At 42.4% G+C, this 27,659-nt stretch overlaps 1 protein-coding gene across 3 annotated transcripts in view; it reads left to right on the forward strand.

The window, feature by feature from the left end:
- Positions 1-23,095, forward strand: part of LOC146990694 (interleukin-1 receptor accessory protein-like 1) — a 248,447-nt gene extending 225,352 nt beyond the window's left edge. For 2 of the 3 annotated variants that reach the window (XM_085797382.1, XM_085797373.1), the window contains exons 8-12: positions 4,478-4,623; positions 8,207-8,353; positions 14,061-14,231; positions 17,030-17,074; positions 19,510-20,394. In XM_085797382.1, the coding sequence (XP_085653508.1) occupies positions 4,478-4,623; positions 8,207-8,353; positions 14,061-14,231; positions 17,030-17,074; positions 19,510-20,237 (1,237 nt within the window). In that variant the 3' untranslated portion in view covers positions 20,238-20,394. Of the gene's footprint in view, positions 1-4,477; positions 4,624-8,206; positions 8,354-14,060; positions 14,232-17,029; positions 17,075-19,509 lie in introns of all 3 variants that reach the window. The other variant, XM_085797390.1, reaches the window with a different exon arrangement.
- Positions 23,096-27,659: the final 4,564 nt, after the last annotated feature.

A 27,659-nucleotide genomic window follows, 5' to 3' on the forward strand; every position in this document is an offset into this window, starting at 1 on the left:
CACGATTCCTCTTTTTCAGCTTCGCACGCTCCTGCTCCTGTTTATCTCCCTCACCCATATACAAACACACACACCCCACTCAAAACTTTCACTAACTATGATGAGTCTTTTTGTAAAGATTGATTTTTTTTTCATTGCTAAGACTGTGTTTCAGCTCAGTCCATGTTGAGTCACACATGAGTGCCACCTCTTTAAAAAGCCATCAGCATGGATCTATATCCCAACCTTGTGGAGCCCCATGTCTCTGGCTGACTGGCTGCACAATGGAGAAGGATGAGTGTTAGAAAAGCTCGCAGGAATTAGGAGAAAAGGCTCAAATTGTTTCCCTCTCACATACATACTAACACCAGCCTTAATCCAGAAAGTCACCTTCATGCTCCCCTGCAGATGATCATCTTAAAAACTACTCCTTCATAATTAGTTTTTATAAAGCAACCAGTCCATGTAACTACAAAAGATTACCTCTAATGGTTCTTTATTGTGCATGGTCAATAACATAAAATTTCACTGCGAGCGTTGTTTCTTCTCTGTATGATACCAATTATTAGCAGCAGCTTGTGAAGGGAATATATGATACACAAGATATATAAGATATTACCATGGCAGCAGTGGGTGTGTTGCAGTTTGTCTCTAACTCCCCAACACTTCTCGATCTGATTTGTTTAGCCTTTTCATTGATCAACAAACATTAGATGAGTTTTTATATTCAGAAGCTCCGCTGCAGGCAGTAGATGAATGCCCAAGTGACACTTGTACCTTTTCACACTATTAGCTCCATGCATCATTAAACAGAGGTTTGAAATAGCGGCAATTTTCGCAACCTTAAAAAGATTATCTGCACATATATCATTCATGCTTTTGCACAGCAGCCCAGCAGGAGAGATTTACCTCTGTTTTGTTTTCTTTGGGTCACAGAAGTTTGTTACAAATGCTTTAACCACACTTTTTAAGTATAATTGGGTTTATTTAGCCAATATGATTACAACTGGGGTTTTGTACGTGTGACAGGAAATGCTTAATCATTACAAAAACCATTCCATCCTTGTGTGAAATTGTTTCCACACCTTGATTACATTTCGTTTTATTTCCACATTCATTCAAGATGACACTTTTCTCTCCAGTGTTTTTTTTGGGGGGGCATAACTATTTCTGTCATTCTTAATGTGAACAACCGAGTGCAAGAATGTCTTCCTGAAGAGGCTGGCTGAAAATGTGTGCCGTCATCCCCATTATTTAATCATTTAAATTGTATCATGTCAACCTCCTCTGTGACAGCTGGCTTTTCAGTCCTGAGTGGGGCTGTTTAATTCAGGTATAAGCACCTCTGATTCTGTGCAAACTGCTTGTTTTCAAATGTTACCCAGGCTCAAGTCTGTAAATATGCATGAGAAAATCAATGTAGACAGCACAGAAGGGACAAATGTTGTTATTCAGGAAATGATACATGCAATCCTCTGTTTACCAATCCATGTTGGTGTGAGTAATTAAAACAACATTGTTCCCATTAGTCTCCAATATCAGCATCAAGCATGATAAAGATTGTTTAGGTGATAATTACACTGCACATGATGAGCATCATGTTACTGTAGCATTGTCATTGTCAGCTCCAGTGGGATGCAGATGTTAGCATGCTGATGTTAGCATTTAGGTCAAAGCACAGCTGTGTCGAAGTTCGTTTCACAGAGCTCCTAGCATTGATTCGCAGTGCTTTCTTGTTAATACAGAAGTCCTCATAATTAGTCCTGACAATATTATCTCTCCTCTGACAGGCTGACAGCAAATAGAGGAGTTCTTTTTATCCATACCTCAAATTAAATCAATACATCTGCAGCTTCCGTTTATACTTCATGGAAATGCTTGCTCCAGCTCTGAAACAAACAGATCATCAGAACCAGTTGACCTTTTTGAAAGGTTTTTTAAACATATTCCTGTATAGTATACTGACAAAATCCATGCTGTCTAATTTCTAAATTGGATACAGCTTTAGTTTTGACCTCAGATTATTAAAGCTCCTTGTAAAGAAGAGCACCTAAGTTGTTACAAAGTGTTCACGTTGACATTTTGAGTGTTTAGCTTTGTCATGTTTCTCTTAGCTACACCATGATGCTCTCCTTAAAGACACTGATAATAAAGAGGAGGCTGGGAAAAATCTTCTTCTACTAATTAACACAACGCCCTGCCAAGTGTTCAGTGAGGAAAAAAAGATATCTAAGTGTCACAGTGTCCTTCCAGTGCAGTTACTGTGGTTATATAGAGCGGTGGCTTCTAGTGTTTTGTTGGTTGACTGAGCTCTGTTTAACAAAAATGTCAAAAGAGCTCTTTTTTCTCTCACTAACCCTGGTGGCAAAATGTTTTGTGATAGGTCAGCAGTGAAGTGCATCATGACAGTCGCACCATTATCCCTGTACCAACATGTCACAACCAATAGACATCAAGGCTTAGCGAGTCAACAAAGGAGTTTTATAAATGGGAGAAATCTGTCACGACTCAGATGACGCTGGCTTCGTGTCAGTTACACGCTGTCACCTCCCACCTTTGTTCTGCACTTTTGCTTGACTGATCAACTGCACTCAAAAGCTGCCACCAATGGCAGCAGATTATAAAGTTTGGAATCAAACCAGCGCTCTTCTGTGGTTATCTGCATATTTATGATTTCAAAGAGGTGTAAAGGTACAATATAATGGTATGATACCTGGAGGACGTCACACTGTGTTACAGTTTCTCAGAGTTGCACTCGGCTCAGATAGAAGTTTATAACTCCAAGGTCATGATTTATGAATCTAGGATGCAAACTGTAGACACAACTCAAATTTCCCTGGGGCATTTGTTTTTCAGAATAATCCATATTTTATTAAAGAGTCAATACTCTCGACTTATGACTTTTTGACCGCCTGCAGTCTAGAGTTATTGTTTTCCATAGTTTTTTCAATACTTTTTTCTCTTCTGTTATTTTTATTTTTTATTTTTTGGTACACCGATTCAAAAAATCTGATTTAACACTGTTGTTTTGAATCTGCGTCACAGGGTATACCTGCATATTATATACGTACTGTATATATATATATATGTGGCCCAATAATTAAGACACATGTTTAGTTTAGTTGAGTTTTGTTTGTTTCTTAAAGACTGTGAGAGGTTACTTTGATCCACACCTTCAAGTCAATAAAAAGGTGTTCGGGCAAATGTTTGAAGTCATGTTGGTGTGAAAGCTTTACTGACGTTGACCTCATTTTGCCAACCATGAGCTCACATGTGTATCAGCTGTATCAGAACCGGTGGTTCCCCTCCACCAGAGGCAACTTCATGTTCAACACTCATCTTTGGCTCAGATAGTTAATCCTGCTTTCATCAACTCCACAGCTCCACAAAAGCTCTGTATTGTCTGACCTGTCTGAGTCCAAAGCAGATTGCTCCCAACGGCTGTAACCACATCTACTTTTTCATGCGAGACAACTACTTTCTGCATGTTTTTCTCGAGATGAATGGCTGGGAAATGAAAGCAGCAGACTATTATTCCTGGCTCACTCTCAGGTAAATGACCAAAGTTGGAGAGAATATTAACAATCTGACAGTTCCCTCCTTTGATGTATTTACATATTGTGTTACAGTACTGGAGGGGTTTTCAAATGTATTTTTCAGCTGACTTATTTTTTGATAACAGTGGTGTCTAAGTCCTTTCCCAAATTTTAATTACTACATAATTAAAGCTTCAGTAATTAATATTTTTTGAACAAAATGACCATGAAAGCTGTTTTTCATCATGACAAACCCACTTCAACCAACCATCAATCTCCTCCCTTTTACTCACTTTCACTTCTTTGGAGCCTTTGACCTCTTCTCCAACAGGTTAAAAGCTTTGAAAAAGCTGCTGCCCGGTACAAAGAGAGAGAAATACAAAGTTAAGGGCTTTCTGCTGAAAAGAGATAAACATTGAACAGCTAAAGAGTCAAACTAAAGCTTTTTTTCAGGAGCAGGAGGTTAGGAGGTGTGGACCAGTAATGGACACCCAGCAGTTGGACACAAAGGCAGCTCCAGATGGATGATAATGCGGCTGCGTTTGCCAGCAGCATCAGATGTTGTGTTTATGCCTCAGTTCTGGTGGTATTATGTTTTCAGGTGCATAAATCCCATTCTCTTGAACTCAGTATCTCAAAAATACCTGTAGGGAATTCTTTGGAATTGGTACAAACACTCTCTTGGACCCTCAGATGAACTGATTTGATCGCTGTGACCTCAGAAAACACATTTTTGCACTTGTCAAAGTGATGTAGTGGCTTGATGTCTCCGATCCTGACAGGGGCTTCAGTGTTGTGAGCTCAGTTCATTGTTTTATTTGTTCAATCTGTAGCAGTCCACACTCTCCACTTCCTGTGTCTCTGTTAGTCCACCCCAAGGTCATTGTTTATGCTGATATTGAGCTTCAGGTGATTGCCAACTATCAATCTTCTCTGTTTTCTCTCTCTCTCACCCTCTGCAGGACAATCCGTGAGCACCTAGGGGAGCAGGAGGTTTCCATCTCTCTCACCATCGACTCTCTGGAAGAGAGCGATCTGGGCAACTACTCCTGTTATGTGGAGAATGGCAACGGACGGAGACAAGCCAACATCCAGCTCACCAAGAAAGGTGAGGCCAGCACACATACACATTAGCTCAAAAGATGAAGAAAGTTGTGTTATTCTAAGTATCTTTCTGACCATGAATATAAGGGATCAGTGTGGAAGCCTTGATATTTAATATAGGGCTGTTTCAGCTCTGGAGGTGAAAAACACCATTTAATACCACAGGCCTTCGCTCTGACAATGAGTGACTCGCTCGCAGCAATTTACTGAGTACAAAGAAGAACAACTAGTGGGATTCTGGGAATTGACCAGTTGTTTCTTGCCTCGGGGAAGAAAAAAATGGCACAGTATTATAGATAGTCCAGAGAGCCGATTCATCCACACCGGCCAGAGGAAGCATTAGTTTGCAGAGAAGGAAAAAGCATTTTTGGGAGAGAGGCAGCCTTCGATGTTATGATGGCAGACAAGCTGTTTAACTGTCTAGCAGTGACCTCCTCCAACACACACACACACACAAATCCTCCTTTGATCGCTGAACTCTCAGACATCCTCTCATCTTTCGTCACCAGCCTCTGTTGCCCTCTCCCCTTCTCCCTGGTATTTTATCTTTGGGTTTTTCCTCTTGATTTCACCTCACAGAGGTGGAGGAAAGGAAGGCTGTTTGATGATTTTAATACAGATGCACACGTTTCAGTGTGGTTATATAAGTGATATAGTTTTACATTTTTTAGAGAGGCTAAGGGGGGTCTGTGTAGCCTTAAAGTTGTCAGTGTTGAATACATTTACATAGTAGATATTTTTCCTCTCTTTTAAGCTTGCAGCTTTGGATCCAGCTTTGATGGCAGCCCAGTTTCCCTCTATTTGCTATATTAAAGCAAATGCTGCACAGTCGAACCTCAGAATAAACCGGAGAAGATTAGCCTGGTCCTCGCAGGATGGCTGGTCGACAAGAAATTGACCCGTTTCCATGTTTTTATTTGCTGCATCTGTGTTGCGGTGCAGTACAAGGCCGGTCGGTGTTTACGCTGCTTTGAAAAAAGCGTCAAAGTTTTACTCGCTTGTCTCTTGAAGCTGTGAAAGCGGCACATGACACTCCAAGTGAATTTGGTCGGCTCAGCGTGAGAATGTCTGTAGTCCCTCCCTACTCGCCTCTGCTCCTTTTCCATGCACACACACACATGCAGATGCTTTGAACGATGCAGCATCAATCAGAATATGTCTTCAGTTGTATGTATTTTAGCATGGAGATGTGTCCTTATTTACATTCCTTGTAAAACTTCTTGTAGTTGAGAAGTTGTGATTCTCCAATTGCCTGTGGCCAACTTTTTTGCCATGGTAACTTCTACTCAGATATTGTATTTCTCTCACAACTGCAGCAAGAACACTGACTAGTACGAAGCTTCATGTGCTGAAAAATAATAACATGTGGATTCTGGGGTTTCACACTTTCTCGCCTGCTTCCCTTTCTTTTATTTTACCATCCAACCCCTACTCTGCCTTTTTCCTCTCTCTCAAAAGCCCTTCCCTAGACACAGATTCAGAAATAGAGGGAGAGGAAGGGTGATGAATCGCCCGATGCCATGTGGCTCCATCAAATCCTGCCTTCTAGTCGTCAGGAGCTAATTTGTCTTAATCTGTCCCACTGCAGCGGTGCTACAATATGGATGCCAGGAAGAGAAGAATTGGCCTCCTCCACTGTAATCTCTGCTACTTGAGGAGCAGCTGGCTCGTTATACTGTCCAGATATCTGAGGCAGGAGGGCAGAGTGGATGTGGAGAGGACTGTTAGGAAGCCAGAAATGGAGTTTCTTGGTTGTGGCTTCCTGCCGTGCTTGTTAGCCGCAGCACCTCCTTTAGAAAAGCAAACTAATTCAGGCTGAGGGGAGAGAAACTCAGACAAGAGGAGCACGTCAGAGGCTCAAGAGGGAAACCTGCCTTCGTGCTGCCATGACTTTGCTTACAGTTTTGTTTCCATACGTGTCCGTCTTTCTGTCTGAGAGTTTTTGCTGAAGGTTGTCGCCTGGACAGACACGATGAAGCGGCGCAGGCCGTGCTCGTTAGCCCTCCAGAACATCGTCCTTTATCATGGGAGCTGTCAGCCTGATGGCCGCTGCAGTGGGATGGGCATTGCGCACTCCAACAAGGTTAAATGGGCGGCCGTGATGGATGGTGATGCACGCGAGTCCTCTCCATCCATGTTTATGTGTGCGCGTGGCATTGCAGCAAGTCCAGCCTTTTACCGTTGTCCATTAGTCAGCCAATGAAGGCTGACCACCGGTATTTTGTGAGTCGTAGCCAAGAGGAAATGTAGAACTGCAAAAGATGGAGTGACATTCTGATAGAAAACACTGTAAGAAAGGAAGAAAAGCCTTGAAAAATAGACAAGATCATGAAAAGATAAAGTAAACGACTTGATTTTCAAGGCAAGGTACTAGACCATGGAGGCTAATGGTGGAGTCCATTGTCCTGTGGTGTGAAAAATCACCTCTCACCCTGCTGAATAACTCCAGTAGTCTGGCCTCCACAGAATCTCTCCGTCCTGTGGACCTTCTTAAAAACAGTGCAATTCACAGCTTCAACCTGAAATATCAACAGTGAAGTCCAGTAGGCCTGTGAATTCAGCTTCTACTGACGCTTTTTCATGAGTTCTCGTCAGGCTGCAGTGATGACAGATGGCCAGGAGAGTGGATCACTTCGATCTGTCAACGAACAGACAGTTGAGCTAACAGCCGGGAGCTTGTGCTCACCTCGCACCTCTCTGCAGCAGTACACACATGTAACCGATCTTCATAAGTGTGGCAGTCTGATCTGTCACAAGCTGTTGTTGCTCCGCTCGCCTCAGTCTGAGTTTTTTATTATCCAATCAAGCCAAGAGGCATTAAGTGACAGGTATAGAAGTGGCTGTACTTTCATTCCAGTGGGAGCGATATGTCACCTGGATACAATCCAGCTGCACTGACAAAATAAGTAATGAGGAAAAATGCAGAAGGAAAGCAAGAAAAACTGATACATACAGAGAGTGGATGAATTCAGTCATGGGAAATGATTAAAAGCCATTTTCAAACAAATGTGGCGCTACGCTGAAGTCATTTTACAATGTAGACTCTTGTAACAGTAGCTGATACATCTTATCCATCATGACTGAATCGTGCTTTATTTCTCAAGTACTGATGGACTGTGGTTGGATTTAGCTCAAAGTCAATCTGATTTCTGTAGATGTGGAGCCAGGCTGTGTGTGCACAAGAGGAGAGAGAGAGACAATAAAGGAGGAGGTTATGACTTGACACTGTACCACTTGTTGAGTTGAAGTGGAATTTTAAGAGTGTAAAACGTAGTCTCACAGAATCAGATATCTGATTCAAAAGATAAAAATGACAATGAAAATGTAGTTAAATGATTTAAAGCCAGTTTCATTAAAGAAAAATCTAATCCTAAAAAACTAGAAATAGATCATGAATAATGCAAATCTGACATTTTGCAGTAAATGTGTAATCAATGGCTGAAGAAGTTTACATGTCTGCAGATGCCCTTTTCCACACTTCACTCATCTGGTATGAGTTCAGCTGTCCCACAGTGCCTCTTTTCTAAGTGACATTAAAACGTTCTCTCTGTGTCTTCCTTCCTGTCACTGTGTTTTCAACACAACAGCAGAGCTCATGTACACGGTGGAGCTGGCCGGAGGTCTGGGAGCCATCCTGATGCTGCTCATCTGTCTGGTGACGCTGTACAAGTGCTACAGGATCGAGCTCATGCTCTTCTACAGGAACCACTTTGGCAGCGAGGATATAGATGGAGGTAAGATGAGATAAAGTGCCAGACATAATTTACTTTACAGCATTATATAATAACCTCCCATAATCTGAGATAGCACAGTGTTTGCTGTTTGGTGGAGGATTTCTAAAGCATCCTCCACTGCTGTGAAAGCAGCCTGTCTTTCCTCTGTAGGGATTAAATCCCAAATCCCAAACCTGAGCAGTATCAGTGCTGCTTTGCACACATTTATTTTTACTCAGAAAACACCTAGGCTATTTTTCATATCTTGAAGCTGCATGTGGCACTATTTTTATGTAAATATACATCTGTTTTATCACTGCAAATGACACAGTGGCTGCAACAGAGGAGCCTCCCATAGTTTCTAACTCATAAAATTCTGTTGTCAATTTCAGGGAATCCTCTCAACCCAAGAGAAACACTAAGTCAAAAATTTTATGCAAATTGTTGTGTAAACTGTCTCCGTAACTGCAGCTAACAAGTCAACAATCTTTGATGTGGCTCCCTTTCTTCTCACATTTGCATCCTCGTAAAAACTAATCACGAAGCGGCTTTGTAAAAATGTTCATGCTGGGTGTTGTACCCTGACATCACAATGCATGACTTCTGGGTAATGAAGTTTGGATTTTCAAACAGTCTCTCCTCTCGCTGCGTTTTGGAGCCTGAAACGGGAGCAAAGTTGCCGAGTTTAGACTTAAAAGAAAAATGTAGCCTTGATCACCGCAACACTGTGAATGCTGTTGCACCTTGTGATGTATTTTACTATATTTCCAGGTTGTTGTGTATTTTTATCATCACATATGCCCATCATGCCTGTCATCAGTTTCTCAGACTTTCCCCAGGCCACATTGATTCAGTAAAAAATAAAAAATAATAATAATAAGTTTGCTCGACCGCATCCATGCATCCTATTGAAATAATCAAACCATCATTTGAAAGGATTATCAGTCATTCAGGTACTACAATACAGGATTTTAAAGCTCTGGGAAGTTTTCACAACGACAGTGGTTTTATCTTCTGTTGTGAAGATAACACAGTAAACAGTGAAACAGGGAGGCTGTGGTTTTTGATGCAGCACTAATCTCGGTCAAAACACAACCTAAGTGGTACAATTACCCTATTGTTGAAGGGGGAAGTTGAATTGCTCTTGCTGTTGATCTCTGTAACTTAAAGCCCATTATCCTGAGTTACTGAAAAAGGTTTTAGGAAATGGATTTTTATTTTTTTGACTAACCAAAGCAAACTCCATCATAAAGCCATCTCTGAAATACATTTAAAACACACATTTCTGACAATGAACAGAACCAGTGCATTAAGGAAAACAGTGCATGAGCAAGAGTGAACGCAAATCAAAACACAGTCCCCATACTAGACAGCAGCACTGACTCCCATCAGCAGTAAAAAAAAAAAAAAAAACCCTCCGATTGGGCCTAGTGGATGAGTCTTGGTTCAAGAATGCATCAAACTAAGACAAGGAGCAAGTTTTAATTTGATTCCCCTGTAATGAGTCTCTGAAGCACCAGCGCTGCAATGAATTCAGGGGGAATGAGATTAGTTCGGAGAGGCTGAGGGACTGTATGCAGAGGAAGGAGAGACAGCAAGAGAGTTATGAGTGTTGAAAGGTAAAAAAGTATTCAGTGCCCCTCTCCTCTCCTCCTACACTCCTGGCTCTGGGTAACTGTGATGGCTGCTACATCAGACATTTCAGTCAAAGTCATTACCTCTGGCTGCGTTGGGCTTCCGGCCTCAGAAAGCTAAGCTTCGCCATAATGGATGGCCCAGAGACGGTTGTGTTAAGAAAGGGAAGAAAAAAAATGTGGAGCCTTGAACTTAATGCCAAACAGCAATTGTCTCCTTTAATTGTGCCACCCGAGCGAGTGCTTGGAGAGAGAAACAGATTTTCAATTTGTTCTCCAGTATAAAGGGGATCAGGTTCAATAAGACACAGCACGCTGCCTCTAGAGCTCTCAGGAGACCCCTGATACTTTCCTCCACGCCACAGTCAATTAGAGCACTTCACTGCCACCTCTGGCACGCACACTTTCTTCAGTGTGCACGCACGCACACCGCTGCTCCTTAAAGCGTCGGAGCACCAGTGACAGTTTGCTGTAGAACGTGGATAGGCCGGCGTAGAGGACGGGAACAGCAAAGTACAAAGAAGTAAACGGGAGCCAAGCTGAAAATGGTTGCCAGTCGAGTGGAGATAAAACAGTCACTGAGCAATGGCAGGAGGTGGTTAACTGAGATCCCATCTCTATGGTAACCACTGCACTGACAGGGAGAAGTAGCTGCATATAAGTTATAGTTGCACACACACATTTTTCATCAATAAAGCCCTTAAGCCAGTGTGTTGGATGCACAGAAATGTTGTTGTTGTTTTTTTTATTTTGCTCCAGCGTAACTCTGCCAAGAAAGTGGTGTGTCTCATTGTGGCCTCGCAAAGTACTAATTGAACACCTGCCTGCCTCTTCTGCCAGATGTACAATTGTAGGCTTTATGTAACAATAGGATGGACTGTCAGCTATTTGTCAGCAGCGCAATTTAGTTAAAGACCACTCAGTTGTCACATTGTGTGGGTGTCAGTGGAATCAATAATAGTCTTCATGATGACAACAGCCGAGCAAGCTTGTCAAGGAGGTGGGAACTCATCAACGCTCTGCCATAAATACGAATGTCAGTGTTGTCAGTGCGGCGTGGAATTATGAGGCTGCGTCTGTGTTGGGTGTTCTTCTGCAGGACTGAGCGTTGTGAGTTTCACATCACGCACCCCGCTTCATTTGCACGTTTAAGATGCAGAGGTAAGCATCACGTGGAGGCTCGTTTGTAATCAGGGGGTCAAGTGGTGTCTCCATTTTCCACAGTGATATTGTTAGAAAAATAAGACAAATGGAGAGTTACAGTTTCACCACATCAACTCTGAGTGGGTGAGATGTCACAGATGAAAATAAAGACGCTTTATGTTCAAATGAATTCATATTCATCTCTCAAATCTAATAAAAAATCTGATTCTGCTAACAATCACACATTCAGGGATAACTTAAAGTAACCTTTATATCCCTTTCCTAGCAAGGTTAACTAGCTGTGATATTCTTCATTTTAATTTTTCCTATTTTGATATGCAAATATACATATCTGCATTATGTCTAATTAAACATAAAGTACATGCACAATGTCCCTCCCTACTATTAGTACACCAAGACATAAAGTTGCACTGTCTTGGATTTGCAGCATTGTTTATATATACACAGTATATATAAACTAGCAACTGAGTGTATTTGCGGAAATGTGTAAATATATGAAGTCAGAGCCCAGAAAATCAAACTGTATTCAAGCAATGCACCAAGATCCAAACTATGTTTTAAAACAAAATTCGATTACTGCATCTCATGGATAGTCTACCTTCCACTGTCTGATGCAAACCCATATTCTTCAGGGTAAATTAAATTATGGAAAACAAAATGGTATGTATAAAAAAAATGCTCTGTTGCTCATTAGCAGTCCGCCCCATGTGCTTTTGTAGCTCCAGAGTTAAGTATGTGTGTTACGTTCCAATCTACTCTCCATTAAATGTAATGGAGCCCAGAGATATCCCAGAGATTACGCCTCCAACTCTCTTGCTGCTCTCCAGCGTAAGTTCAAGAGTTCACAATCTAACTGTGGGCTCTCTATTCACATCTGCATATATTACCCCCCACCATCACCACTACCACCACTGCATGCAGTGAGCATCAGACAAGTCGATGCCTTTGCACTCGGCCTGTGGGACAGAGGAGCACAAGGTGTCGGATGTGGTCATGGAGGTGTGCTGCACAGATACACCTCACTAGTCACTCCTCAAGATGCAAGGAGAGGGTCATTCCTCCTTAGAGATTCACCCTCTCCCTCCCCCTCCTTTCTCTTTCTCTCTCTACAAACGAGTGAATCAGCTCCACTAAAATAGCCCTTGATCTGCCTACACAGCTTTTGTCTAAAAGCTAGCGCAGAAAAACAGAGAGGGAGATTTATGTCACCACGAAGTAGAATACAAGCCTTAGAGTTAGTTATACTAAGTGATTATGAGGTTACATTTCAATTATTTTTTCATGTCTCTGATGTTGTAAAACAAATTGAATGTTATAAAAAAAATGTAAAATGAATTACATGGTGTCATGTAAGAGTGGTGAATACTTGCCAAATATCAAGATTATACCCACTGGGATGTGAGTGAGTCTTGTTGACAGGCTCAAACCCAGAGAGAGGCAGAAGTGGAAAATGGAAAATGGAGAGGGTTTTAGATGCTGCATATATGAGATGCTGAACTGACATTTTATTCCATATTCCCTCCTCTTTAACCCATGTGCTCTCCATCTTCTTCTTCTCCTCTTGACCTGACATCTCATCCTCAGCATCATCTCCAGTGTCTTGACAGGTCAGACACGGCCTCATGTCTCCTGTTCCACCATGAAGGAGTCATAATGAAGTCAGCAGCTCATGCATCCAAACCTTGCTCCTGTCTCTAATGAGTTCACCTCAAAGACTGTGTTCACACTGCAGCTCAGTGTCCCAGTTCTGATTCCACTGTCCCTTTGTGACACAGAGACGAGGCTTTCAGTGAATAAAGAAACACATAGAATCTGATATTTTCATTTCTTATGAATGTGACCTCAAAACATGACTTGCATTGTATCTGATAGATGGCTGGGAAACTGCAGCTGGCAGAGGATAATATTCCTGATTTTAAAGAGACAGTTCATCAAAGTTAGCAAAGATTAAAAGACACAGTGCCTGGCTTATCTCCCACCATTTTAATTATTTGACCAAAACTGTGAGGCTTCATTCGTGACTTTCTCCACTCGTCATTCTTCAAGATCCCTGGTACCTGACTGCAGGGATTTGCTACCATTTAGTCACAAGCATTAGTGAGGTCAGGCCCTGATGGTGGGCGATAAGACTTTGCTCACAGCTGCTGTTCCACTTCATTTCAAAGGTGCTGGATGGATTTAGGGTCAGAGCTCTCTGCAGGTTCTTGTCTCTACCAGGCTGGCTGTGTGCATAGGGGGTTTAGGGATATGTCTCCCCCCCTCCTGCTTCGCTGCACCAGCCTGAGAAGAATCATCACTCTTCTCACTTTTCATGTTTCCACTCAATCCCTTTAAATCTGTCGTCGATCATTGTTTCCATACGAGAGATGGAGCCCCACCGTGCTCTGACCTGCCGGGCAGTGTTGGGCATTTAGCTCAGGCTGGAGTCTAATTTGCAGCTAAAGCAGCTACTGGCATAACATAATTCATCAGTGGGGACAAAGCAGTAATGAAAAGCACTCAGATGGGCAGAAGTGCTCAGAGGTCAGTGTAATGGAGGCGTCCTGCCTCACTGAAGTCTCCCACTGAGCTCTCTGTAGAGCAGTGTGAAAATGGATAGCGAGCATCAGGAGTACAGCAGGGAGGAACTTTGCTGACCAAAGCAGGAAACATTGTAAAACATACACACATTTAATTGAAGCAAAGTGGTTTTGGGAGCTTTATAATATCCATACAAGAAGCAATGTTAGTATGCAAGGGAACAGACTGGCTTTTATTCAGTTTGATGAAACCAAGGCTTTATTTTCTCTCTACGTACCTGCCTGATAGCAGGGCTTATAAAACCAAATGAAAAGGTCTGTTTGAGGGGTCTGAGGGCAATAAAACTCTGCTAACAGACTCGGCTGAATTATCTGGTGGATAAAAGGACCTGTGACATTTCTCTCCCACAGACAACAAGGACTACGACGCGTACCTGTCCTACACCAAAGTGGACCCGGACCAGTGGAGCCAGGAGACCCGAGAGGAGGAGCGCTTTGCCCTGGAGATCCTCCCCGACGTGCTGGAGAAGCATTATGGGTATAAACTCTTCATTCCAGACAGGGACTTGATCCCCACAGGAAGTAAGCTCTCTCTCTCACGGCGATGTCAAGTTGTGTCGAATGTTTTGTCACTTGGTGTTGCTCGTGTTGTCAGTGCAGTGGTGATATGGCTTGTTTGTTGTTTTCTGTTTTGCATTTGTGTTGTGGCGTAACCCGTAAGACCATTGTTGATTTAATTTGATCATTTAGATATTACATCTTTTTAACCACTGGCTGAGCTAAAGTGGATCAGTAAGCTGAAAGGAGGCATGTAGATTTGAGGAGAATATAAGGAAACCAAAACCAGAATGTCAATATGTTGGATTATTTCTGGGGACAAGCCCCCACTTATCATTCGCTGCTCATTGTGCACTTAGTGGTAATGCAGACATCATATCAACAGTTCCTTAACCTCTTTAAAGTATTGCAGTCCTAAAAGCAGAGCTGCTCATATGTCAGGGGGCTACTTCCACAGTTAGGAAGCACACACATTGCTGCAATAACAAAGCAAAGAAAAAACACTGCTGTCTTGTTCCTAGCTGGTCTTTAATGCTGCATACTGTAGACTCGACAGAGTATCGACCAGCAAAGGCCTTCCACAGATAAAGCTAAGGAACAGCATAGCAGCGTCTGGAGCGTCTGGTCTCATGTGCTGTAATTAAGATTACAAGGAAACTAGTTAAGGTGCAGAGAAGTGAACCAGCAGTTAAAGTAATTGATAAGTAGTTAGATTAGACAGCTATTTGTAATGGAAACACGGTGAAGATAGTTTAAGTAATGGCATTTGATAACTGAATGTTTTGTTACAGTTAAATAGCATCCATTTCTATGAGAAGGTGTAGTATAAATAGATCTGACTGGGCTGTCGGGGCTCGTCCAACCAACGTCACCCCAATGCAATGCTTAACAAACCTGTTGTCCAAGTGACTGCTCAAGGAGGGTTTACATCATAATAAGAGTACTACAGTGCTCTTACTATGCTGTAAGAAACATAATAGTTTTGATGATTGTAATACCAAGAAAATGGAAACCTTAAGGATAAGTACATATAGTTCTGATAATAGCAGCACTCTGCTTTTCCAAGAAAGATGCTCCAGATGACAGATAATCCTCGTGAATCTGAACAGACTGTCACTTGGAGTTTGCTTAAGAATTTACCAGTGGCAGAAAGTAACAAAAGTATATTCACTCAAGTGATGTGCCAACCTTTATTTCTATGTATGCTACTCTAACCTCACATCTTACTGTAATGGGGATATTCTGTTCTCTACTTTATGTAAATTAACTTTGCACTTATGGTCACAAGTTCCACCTTAAGTTACCGGTTGTTATTTATAATTCATCTTCTCCTCCTATAAATATGGAACATTGTTATGGATCATGGATCATGCTGTTCAGAAGTAAATAAACAAGGCAAAATGTGCTCCACCTCCACGAGATGAAAAATTTAAATTCTGCCTGCACATAATGCAGTAAAATAATACACCGCTAACACAACTCCTGGATGAGTGGGCTCACTTTCGTCATCTCAGTAAATTATGGAGATGATAGTTTACCCACTCTCCTTTCAGTGAAGAAGTTTTTAATGCAGCATTTTTTTTTAAATACTTCTCCCTCCACAGGGTTTAATCAACTAATTCCAAATTGCTCTGAGATTTTCAAAATGTACAGCAGCTAATCTGTAACAAAAGCTGACGTCAGTTCCTGCAGTCTGACCTGTTCTTTCAGAAAAAAACAGAACACTTGGCCTTACAAATACTCACCAGAGGTCTGGAAAGGGTCTGGATTTACCATTTGTCTCTTTATTATACTATATATTATATATTTGAAGGGCATTATCCACACTATGTAAGGCCTGTGGGAGGAATAATACATATGCAGCATAATTAGTGGAAGGAAGCAGCCCTATTATTATTAGTCCATGTTCTTGATCCAGCTCCATACAGACTCTACCTCTGCATGCTGCTGTGTAATGTACAAATGAAAAAGCTCTTTATGCATGGATATTAATGCATGTTTTGCTACAGTATATTTCTAATGGAGCCTCTCACCATGCCCCATGCTTATCTTTGATTAACTCATCACACAGATGAGTTTGATAATATCATTATGTTATTAGCCTCCATTTGAATACTTGCATCTGCCTGTCTTCCTGCACATACCGCCATTACTAATTATGCTCCTCTTCAGTGGCATTGTGCCAAGATTATAAACCGAATCCCTTGCTGTGATTATGTGCTCGATGCGGGGGGACTGATGTAATATGGGAAAAATGGCATAAAAATGCAAGGACTGAGAGGAATCTAAAGTGTGTCTGCCACTACTGCAGCCCAGTGACACAGCTCACTGTGTCTACGTATAAACATTAGCTCCCACTGGGAACGCATTAGCATCTCAGTCAATATAATGAAGTATAATCCACAGCTATAGATAAACACAGTTTGGCCATTTGGGGTTTCAGCACGTGTCAACAATCCTTCTCCTGAGCGGCTGATATGTGACGTGTTACTCCTGGATTGTTATGCTGGATGTGTCAAGTTCCTCACCTCAATGACAGATTTCTTATATAACTAGTGTATTTTTAACAGCAACTGTAGGACTCGGCTGAACTCCTTCCGCCAAAATAAAAGCCTTTTCCTTGTCTTTTTTATGCTACATGTCCCATATTAAACTGGAATAAACTGTTCAGCGCCATTACCGATTCACAACCGCCAGTGGATCACCAGTAGAGAAACACAGTTTATGCCAGAGCCATGTCCCCACATTGACAGAACTGTGCTTTTTTTATGCTTCTCTCTAAATCTTTTGATCACACTTTGAATGTAAATATCTATGTTTAGGTTTCACCAATGATCATTTCCAGGATGACACAAGACTACTTAGAGGTACTTCTTCCCCAGATTTTAACTCTCGCGTCAACACACACTGACAGACTTTTTCAACAAGTCAGTAACTTAGAAAATGAACACACTTCATAATAAGTCATATCCGTTGTTGCTTATGGCATTGTTAGTAGTGACTTCTTTCTATTTATGCTTCATAGATCAGTATCAGATCAGCTATTAATCTTCTTACAGAGTGATATTTACTGATGTCTGATGCATAAATGAATTATTCATCAAGCACCAATACAGCCCTGAGCTACAACTTATACAGTTTTTATAAAACATGACTTATTAAAAAGTTTTGCTTTCATGAATATTCACATGTTGTTTTGATGAGTGGGGTTAAAGTAACGGAAATAATGAGAATGTTTCGCAATGAAATTAACCAGTGTATGTGGTCCCAACCAGTCAGGCATCATGTACTCTGATAACTTCAGACCCACCACGATGAAATGAAACAGAAACATACAGAACTTCACTGTGTGTAGCAAAGGACATCATTCATTAATGCAACCCATCACAATCATATCAGGACGTGATCAGAACAGAGAGGCCTGAGCGGTGACGGGGAGCTGGAGAGAGAGAGGGGGGGGGGGGGATTTGAGTCTGTGATACTGTGGCCCAGTAGAGTTGTAACTGAAATGTCAGAGCCTCCAATCTGCCCTCAGGTGTAGCTGTTGCTTTATTGGAACAAATGCTGGTCACTGAACCTGCCAGCAACTAGATCTGAGCAGCTTTCAGCTGCGTGGAAGTCGGAGCCCAGCGTGTAGCTCGTCAACTCAAGAGATGAAATACGACTGACGATGTTTACTGACGGACATAAGATGTCATTCTGGCTGTTTAGCACAGGCGTCGTTTCAAATGCTTCTTTTTGAATCTTCTAAAGGTTGTACAATACTGCTTTGCTAACAAAACTTTCATTGCACACATTCTTTTTCCAGTAAGTTGAATGTTTTTATGCAGTTCAATGCATCTTAATGGGCTTTTCAATTTAAAAAATTTGAGATAAAACTGTAGAGTGAGAGCAACAGTGATTTTCTGCTCCATGTAATTTAGCATTGATTTTCTTTTTATGCAGACGAGAATCAATTATTACACTTGCAAGGCTTTGATTGTAAAGCTTGTGAGGTCTCTGAAAGGAGGAATTTAATCTATGAAGCCATAAAGTGTTACCAGACAGCACCCCGAGAGGGCAGATTTAGTTTCAGTGTAATCAATTCAAAACATAAAATGAAACGACAACTCATTAGCTAATTATAGAGTATCCATTTATCCATTCTAGTTTGTTTTATTCATGATAAGATAAAAGAAAAATTTGTTTTTGCCTGATTGGTTCAACACAAGCGGAACAGGCCGACACCCTGCAGAGGAGTTGTAGCTCCGGGGCATTATGGTGAATTACAGCGTGAGGACCAATTACCAAACAGCAGAGAGATTGACTTGTCATGTTGAAGTGAAGAGTTTATTCTGATCAGGTCTGTGTTGGTGGACGTGACCTGTAAGGAGGAGTTTGTTCCCAGAGATGTGGAGAGGAGGAGTGATGTGTGTTTGTTTAAAGATCGGCAGAAACACTAGGATACTAGGATACTATTCACACACTCTCACACACACACACAACTTTGACTGGGAAGTAAAGTCCAGTTAACCTGCTGTCCAAGAGACACCATGTCCATGCTTAGCCAAGAAAGACTTATTAGCTATACACACACACTCTCTTACACCCACACACTCCTCCTCCCCCTGACAGGCCTGGGGAAAGTCTTGATCACAGTCATTACTACCTGAGGCTGGCTACTCATTAGAGACACAGAACTGTATTCACTGTAAAGTCAGACTTGTGTTAGCTTCAGGTGACAGATGCAGGTTTAAGCCGACAGGTTTGCTGCTTGTCTCTGAGTGTTTTCTGTTTACTGTCATCTCCCAGTTAAAGCCCTTGTTTTTTGTCTCTAATTCTGAACAGTTGCGTCTCGGTATCCAGAGCAGCAGAGGCTCCAGATGTTATTTAAGTCAGAATAAATAAACACGTTCAGTTTTATCCTCATTTTATTTTCATCTCACGCATCACTATCATCATACCATCTCTCTGAGAGGATTTGAGTTAGTGTAGATTTTAGGATTCATCAGAAGTTACGTCTCTTTTTTTTGCAGAAATCACACTGTTTTCGTTAATTGGATTTGTTGTTTGAAACTTTGATGAAAGGCAGTAGTTTGGTAAGCTTTCGCTATGAGGCCAAGAGAGTTCTTCAAATTGCCTGTGTGATACGTTTCATCATATTTTCATCAGCCATTAGCTCTGTGTAGTTTTTCTGTACAATTAAAGTCATAAATGAGATAATTGCAGAACACTAACAGGAAGTCACACAAACAGCTCTGCTTTTCTTTTGTGCTGACGTTAACACCAAGTTGTCTGTCTGTGTGTCTCTGTCCGTGTCCAGCCTACATCGAGGACGTTGCGCGCTGTGTGGATCAGAGCAAGCGCCTCATCATAGTCATGACGCCCAGCTACGTGGTGCGGAGGGGCTGGAGCATTTTTGAGCTGGAGACGCGGCTGCGCAACATGCTGGTGACCGGCGAGATCAAGGTCATTCTGATCGAGTGCGCCGAGCTGCGCGGCATCATGAACTACCAGGAAGTGGAGGCCCTCAAACACACCATCAAGATGCTGACGGTCATCAAGTGGCGCGGGCCGTCCAGCAACAAGCTCAACTCCAAGTTCTGGAAGCAGCTGCTCTACGAGATGCCCTTCAAGCGCATGGAGCCCCTCAGCATCTCCCACGAGCAGGTGCTGGACGTCAGCGAGCAGGGCCCCTTCGGCGAGCTCCAGACCGTCTCGGCCATCTCCATGGCGGCGGCCACCTCCACCGCCATGGCGACGGCACACCCGGACTTGCGCTCGACCTTTCACAACTCTTGCCACACTCAGATGAGGCAGAAACACTATTACCGTAGCTACGACTACGACCTGCCGCCCGGCGGCACGCTCCCGCCGCTCTCCTCGCTAGGCAACCAGCACACCTACTGCAACATCCCCATGACACTCATCAACGGACAACGGCCGCAGTCCAAGTCGCCACGGCAGCAGAGTCTGGAGGAGGCCCACGGCAACAACGCCATGCTGCCGCTGCTGCCCAGAGAGACCAGTATATCCAGCGTCATCTGGTGACAGAGACGGTGCCGGGCGGGGTAGACTGTGGATCTATACGATGTCCGTCACCAGGAGGACTCACCGCTGGCACTCGGACCCTGAACGCACCGGAGCCAGATGAACCTGAATGGCACTAAGCTACTTGCTGCTGTTGAATTTGCACCAGGAAACAACAGGGGGAGGGAGGGCGGGGTGGGGGGGAGGGAGTGGGAGGGTGGGGTCAGACACAGTGGACAACTAGGTGATGGAGGTTTGGTTTGGTCTAATAAGAGCTTTTATTGAAACAAAAAAAGAAGCAAGGAGACTCTTTTGTATGCCTGTACAAACACTCATGTAACACAAGCCAACACCTACGATGATTTACCCAGAGAGTCAAGGAATACAGGGTCCTGTACATACGTTTTTCTAATTCTTTGTAGCATCAGTGTGTGGGACTTGTTTCTTCTTTCTGTTCTCCATCAGTTGGGACTCTTTTTTATTTCTTTTGTTTCAGTTTGTACAAAAGTGAAGCAATGGCCTGTGAGACGTGTTGGTTAAACTGTTGTTACCTTTATCTTACTTTGTTGGCTGGTGTAGTTTATAAAGCTTTTAGTTTTTATTTTTCTGGGGAGAGGGTGGGGGGGGGCGGCTGGGTAAAAGTCGCAGCCTTCGTGAGATGAGGACTACCTGGTTTGGATTTCTGGGAGTTTCGGTTCCACCGGCTGCCGCGAGGGGTCGAGAGTCTGGACTCGACCAGAATATGCAAAATCTGGAGCGGAGGGAACGGGAGAAGATTGTAATGGAAGTCCTATCTGTGAATGGGAATATGAAGAATATGGTGCTAGGCTTCACATCTCTATGTTTCTCTCACGATAACATTTACTTTAAAAAAACAAAAAAACAACCTTGCTATTTACCTTAACAGATGATTATATCACCGAAAGTTAATTATGTGTATTATTTTATGAAAAAAGAAAAGTCTATTTTTGTAACTGAGGGATATTTGCTTAGAGAAGTTATACCTATAAAGATTCAGATAGAAAGAATTGAGGAAACATAATAAAAAAAGAAGTGTTTGTTATATGGAATTGCATATCTCACAAAAAATCAATAGGTCCTTCACTTAATGTCTTACTCTTATATTGCAAGTTTGTGTTTTCATCATTAAACAGAGGGAGTTGTGACATTTTCCGACACACAACAGACGGCAGCTCGCAAGGTCTCTACATCCATCGACTCCTCGGTCATCGCAGCGATTCAGAGTAAATTAGACGAGGACGGAGCTCCACTATCCATGATGTCAGTGCAGATGGAGGAGAAGGAAACCCACCTCACCCGGTATCACCTGAGAACTTTACTCTACCTGGTTTCCTCTGTGGGACCAAACACGGCCGTCCAGGGCTCAACCGTCATCTCTGTCGTTCATTTCCTCTCAGACGACCGTCGTTCTGTTATTCGTTTGCCATCGCCTTTATCAATGGAAACGATTTATCTGTGGAGGTTTTGCCCTCAGATAAACAAAACAGGGCTTTCGCATCTTCTGGGTCGCTCGGCGCTGCTGCGGTGACAGGAAGTCGGAGTACGAAAAACCATAACAACCCAGTTTCATTTTCAAGTCTGAAAACATCTGACAAACCTAACAACAGTTGCTGACTTGATATTATTATTAATGTTTAATTATCAAATATAAACGGTAACATTTTAGACGTACTTAATTATGTTTTTGACCTACTGACCAATTATCATCAGGGGGTGGATTCTCTTCAAGAACCAATAGCCTTTTAGAGTGAAACCCTTCCAAATAAGATGTAATTAATGCTTAAGAGTGACAAGAATGTATTTAAAAATGCAAATTAAATCCTGGAGTATATGTAACTATACAATAGAAATGCTACTTTAAGCAAGTTAGACCAAAGCAAGCTACAGTGAACCATTCTGCTCTCGTAAAACATTTTCTTTTTTCCTCTGAGTGAAGTTTCCATCCGATCGCTACAGTTTCATCCAGTCTCACAGAACAAGAGCTACTCTCATGAATCCACTCAGACGTGTGAAGGCGGCCTGAGCGCCTTCTTCTCCTGCACCTGTGCCATATCACTAACCTCATACTAAAACACCTAACACATCTCGTAACGTAGATGTTGCATTCAGTGCCATTAAATATGCAAAGGGATCAAGTCGTAAACAATAATGGAAAATTTTGTTTTTTTTCCCCCTTTAGCTTCTTTCAATATTCACTTGTTGCTCTTTGATTTTACTCTTACGTAATATTTCAGAGCAGGCCTGGGTTCACCTCTTTGTTCAAGATCTTTCAATCAGCCAACACCCAGGCCTGTTTCTACCCTCTTCAATCAGATCTTCCCTTTTAGCTAAACTAAGACGTGGATTACATTCAAGAGCATCATCTCTGAGTGGCGGAGCGTGCTGGCTCTTAGATGTGGCATCGTGTAAATATAATCAAGACAATAACGTGATTAAGATGAAGACAATCGAGCCATATTCATGAAACCAGTGGTCATTATTCACAAGGAATCTCAAAGTTGACGTACTAATCCTGTGCGGAGCCTATAACGCGTAGAATCGACGACATTTTGACAGGAGTTTGGCGCCGGCGCTCCTGCTTTGGGAAGCTGTGTGGATACACACGTTTGCGTTTTTTAAGTGGCGCGACACACATTTTAGTTTCATGATGAATTGAATATTTCTGGCAAAGTGGCTTTGATGATAAGGATGATGACAACGATGAATAACAATGACAATATATAGCACAGAATTATTCCAGGCACTTTCACGACTCTTGAGACGACGTCTCTCCTGTTTCTGATTTATTTTCTAATATGTATCTGCAATGTTCATTAAAGGAGATACTGTTATTATTAATAAAACCACATTTATTGTAATGTGATCTCTCAGTCCTGTGTGTGCTGTGTGAGACAGTTTGTATTTGTTTGTTAAAAACTCCACCTGGCCCACTTTGTTTATGGAGCGGCGGCATAGATTGCTGACGGCGCCCGGATCCCGATTTCCTGGCGAGCAGCCGACGCAGGCCCGACCGCCATAACTCTACCCTCTGCCGTAAAACCTTGAAACAACAATCAATACGCTTCCTTATTCCACTCGGAGACTGAATCAGCTCGGCCTCATTTTAGAATAAGACTAAATCAGAGGAGTCGATGCATCGAGAAACACTTTAAAAACCTCCTTGTCTGGATTGTTGTTTGACCTCAGTGCTCTGTTGGCTGCAATCACACAAACAGCTGGCACGGCTCAGCTCCCAGAGCAGGAAATGGATTTGTTGTTTGGTAGACACGGCGCAGCCCTAGAGTTCAAATTTAGACTGTAAGAGTATTGGTTTTTATGGAGAACAATGTTTAATATATGCAGCAGCGTGAACATTTTAAACTGCCTCGCTGTTTCTGGAATACAACTGAGAAAACACCGGCTGGGTTGTCGGTGTCTGCTTTATGATTAAGGCTTTTTAGTCCACTGAAAACTACAGGCAAGTTTGCTCAGTAAAACTGTCACATTTAATGACTAAGAGAATGGGATCCCTTTTCTTCCAGCGCGCTCCCAGGCAGATAAACAATACGTCCCTTTTTTCCCTCCTCTGCCTCATAGCATTGTGCCCACAGTGTAGCCATTTACTTATTTTGCTGTGATCAAAGCAAGAGCAATTGAGAGGAAAGAACAACCAAAGGTACATAGGGAGGATTCATGAAATGCTGCCAGACGTTGTTAATTATCCTCAATATGCTGATGGGAAGTTGGTCATATTTCACTGCAAAAAAAAAAAGAAAAAAGGTGAGTGTAGTGAAAATGTGAAAAGTTAAGAATACATGTATAGCTACTGTGGCACAAACCACGAGCAGTAATGTGCCTTAAAGTGGTCTCCATGGTGATTACTTTTCACACACTTGAGTCAGTGAAGCCTGTAAATGTCAGCGATGTGTTCTCCAGCTGAGCTACTGCCAGTGAACTCTGTTTGACTGCACAAGTTGTACCTTTAAGTCAAAGTGCTCACTTTGATTTTTCATAGAAATTAATGTTTTCCTCCTTAAAACTTGTTCTCTAACCTCTGATGTTTAGTTGCAGCTCCCAGTCCCCTCACCAGGAGTTGGTTCATTTATCATGGAGAGTCATCTATTCAGTTGCTTAGCTCACATGTCAACATCTCCATGACAACTGAACAGACTCATTTTGCTGCAAAGTGTGTGGTTCAGGTGAAAGGTGTGAGAGAAGCAAGTAAAAAAAACAAAAAAACTTGACCTGTTCAAACCCTAAATGCATCGTCTTCATCCAGCAGCTCTATAAAGAGAATGTGAACTGGCCATCTTGTCTTTCTGCCGTCATGGCTCCAACATGAAGCTGCACTCCAATCATCTGTGAACACGTGAAAGCCGCCAGATGTTTTCATCTGGGCCGCCATGTTGCCATATGGCGTGTGTCTGCAGAAAGCTGGAGCTCCTAAGCTCTGGCACCCCCACCCCCCCACCCCCAAATGACATCGTTTTCACTTCATTACAGTGTCACTGCATAATAAGCTCCCTGAACTGAAGGACGTGGCGCGTACGGGGAGAGGAAGTGGAGACGTTTGCTGCAGTGAAGTGCACACACACATGCACAGATGTTTTGTTTCTTCCTCTGCCTACACACTCACACACGTGGAGACTTATTGGTGAAGAGCATTACTCACTGTGGCAGGTATACCGTGCCCCCCCATGTCCCACGGGGCCTTGTTACTCTGAGCCCTGTGTGACATGTCTTCCACTCCAAGAACCAGGCCAATCGTCTGTGCACGGAGAGGTGACGGTGGTGGATGTGCATGTGTGTGCGTGCATGTGTGTGTGTGTGTGCGTGCATGTGTGTGTGTGTGTGTGAGCTGAATGCATTTGGAGAGAGCATGCAGGCAGCTGTTAACCCAGTTTTGGAGCAAGTCTAAACTCACCACAGTTCAACACGGCATAATTGCTCAAGTGTGTGTGTGTATCTGTGTGTGTGTGTTTGTGGGAGATGCAAGTCATGGATCACTGATCACTTAGGAAGCCCTTCACTTTACTGTTGCTTCCTGCAAGAGCAGCTCCACCTTTAATGACTTATTATTTTACAGCAGTATTGATGTCTCGTGTTGAGGGTGGATGCTACAGCTGGACACTCACACTGTATTTACAGCTTTGAACTGAGCAAATCAAAAACAGCAGTGGGAATCCTATTAATTCACAGGATAATAATCAGCATAAATGAGTTTCAGCTCTGAATCTGTGCAGGGGTCAGTTTCTGTCCTGCAGTTTTAATGAGACGCAGGGAGAGCTGCATCCACCTCAGGAAATCTGAAGTGAAACACTGTCATCTGCTGGACACACTCCTCCCTGCACCTCAGCTCACATGGGCACAGTGTGAGGAGGAGGAGGAGGAGGAGGAGGAGGAGGAGGAGGAAGGGGGAAGACCCAATTTGAGCCATTATGATGAAAGAAGGGTGATGGGTAGGTCATTCAGTCGCTGGGAATAAAAATAAAGAAAAATCTCACACATCTTTGCTAAATTGGCCCAGTTGAAATCTTGTAGCCATCTGAGCCTGTAATTATAATGAATGGAGGAGCATTTTGCTTTAAGGCAGCACAGCAGCCATTAGATAAACTGCTGCTCTAACATACAATGCACTTTAATGGCTCCCAAGTGGGCAATGATTATTTTCTATTATTTGTATTCTGTGAATAACAGGGTGAACATATAATGGATGTGCAACTTTGTGAATGAAATTATCTAATGAGCTCCAATAAATGTCTAATATTTATATATAGCAGCTCTGGTCACCTCCACTGACATCAGTGCTAATTGACACCCAAGGTTTTCTATCATGTCAGTAAGGTAGGCTATCCCATCATGCAACAGTAGCTACATTTGTAAGATAAGATGGTTGATTTATTTCTAAAGGGAGATAAAACAAAGGATGACGTCAGCTCAACGCACCTGCAGGCCGGGGGGAAAACGGACGAAGAAGAAAAACAACCGGAAGCGGAAGTGGAGACAGGTGTGTTTTCCAAAGGATTCTGGGTAATGCGGTGGAGCGGTCGTTTGTTTCGAAAACGTCTTTGGCTTTTTGTGGATTTGTGCGGTCAAACAGCAGCAGGTGAGCGGCTACCTGCAGCTCTGTGCTGTTCACATGTTTGTTCACATGTTTGTTCACATGTTTGTTCTGTGTGACGCTGCAACTTTACAACTAAAGTCCCCAAAAGAAACGTGAACAGGAAGCGGGAGTTTGTGATGCTCATGTGGACAGCATGGAGTGGGCTACTTCCTGTTTACGTGACGTCAGTTAGCATATCTATTTATTATTTATGCAGGATGTTAGATCGTTAATGAACATATTCCAGTTATCATAAGAGACATAATAAACACATGTCATCTCCCCAAATAAAGTGCAAAGTAGAACTAGGTCAAAGCAATAATATAAATACAGGTACAGTAGGCCTAATGCAGCTGACTTGACTATAGATTGTTTATTATTATTATTATTATTATTATTATTATTATTATTATTATTATTATAAGGCTGCTGTGTTTGTGTGAACTGTAGTTACTTGTGACAGATTGGTCACATCCTGATATAACATCTTATATATCATAAAATGTTGAGAGATGACATTTATTTTCTGAGTTGACTGATTAATTATTGAGTCTATAACGTGTTAGAAAGACGCCTTATGTTCAGCCTACATCAAAAACGTATAAAGAAAATGTGATATTGTTGTGATATTTGAGAAGCTGAAACAATGGTGTTGGAGTTTTATTCAAATGTTAGGCCTACCTTATTAATTCATTGTCTGTTGATTGTCTGATCAAATAATCAGCCTGGACTCATGCTCTGCTACAGCCTCTTTATTGTAGCGCCATGAGCAGTGTTTTATCATAGGTTAGGCTGAGTGTGTGTGGAGTAGTACTGTGAACTCACACAGGATCAGTGACGAGTGTGAAGTTTGGTGTGGAAGCCCACCGGCTGTGTTGTTTGCAGGATGAGATCCTGCACCAAAAGGAGACTGCAGTGATCTGAGACAAGCTTAGCCACTGTTCCACTCTGAGGCTTGAGAGGAGAAAAAGCTGCTAATGCAAATGCTTGGAAGATTGTGGTGCTAATACTCAGGGGCTAAGCTGGAATGTCTATTGCTGCTTTGAAAGGCTGCATCCAGAGGAGAGAAAAGCCCGCGGAGAACACACTCAGAAGCCACGCTCAGCATTTACCGCTTGTCATGAGCAGCAGAAATGTGAAGTTGGTAACTTTTTCCACTTTGATACCTGACTTTAACAATGTGGAGCCTTGAGAGGGGACATGACAGACATGTAATATTGTTGCATGTCGAGAAATTGACATGCAACAATATTACATGGGTTCTTCTGTCTGTAATTAACCCTCCTGTTGTCCTTCTGGGTCAAATTGACCCAATCTGTTTCCTTTCTCCATCCTTCCTT

Source organism: Trachurus japonicus, chromosome 2, assembly GCF_045865225.1.
Source record: "Trachurus japonicus isolate A0001 chromosome 2, Traja_1.0".
Lineage (NCBI taxonomy): Eukaryota > Metazoa > Chordata > Actinopteri > Carangiformes > Carangidae > Trachurus > Trachurus japonicus.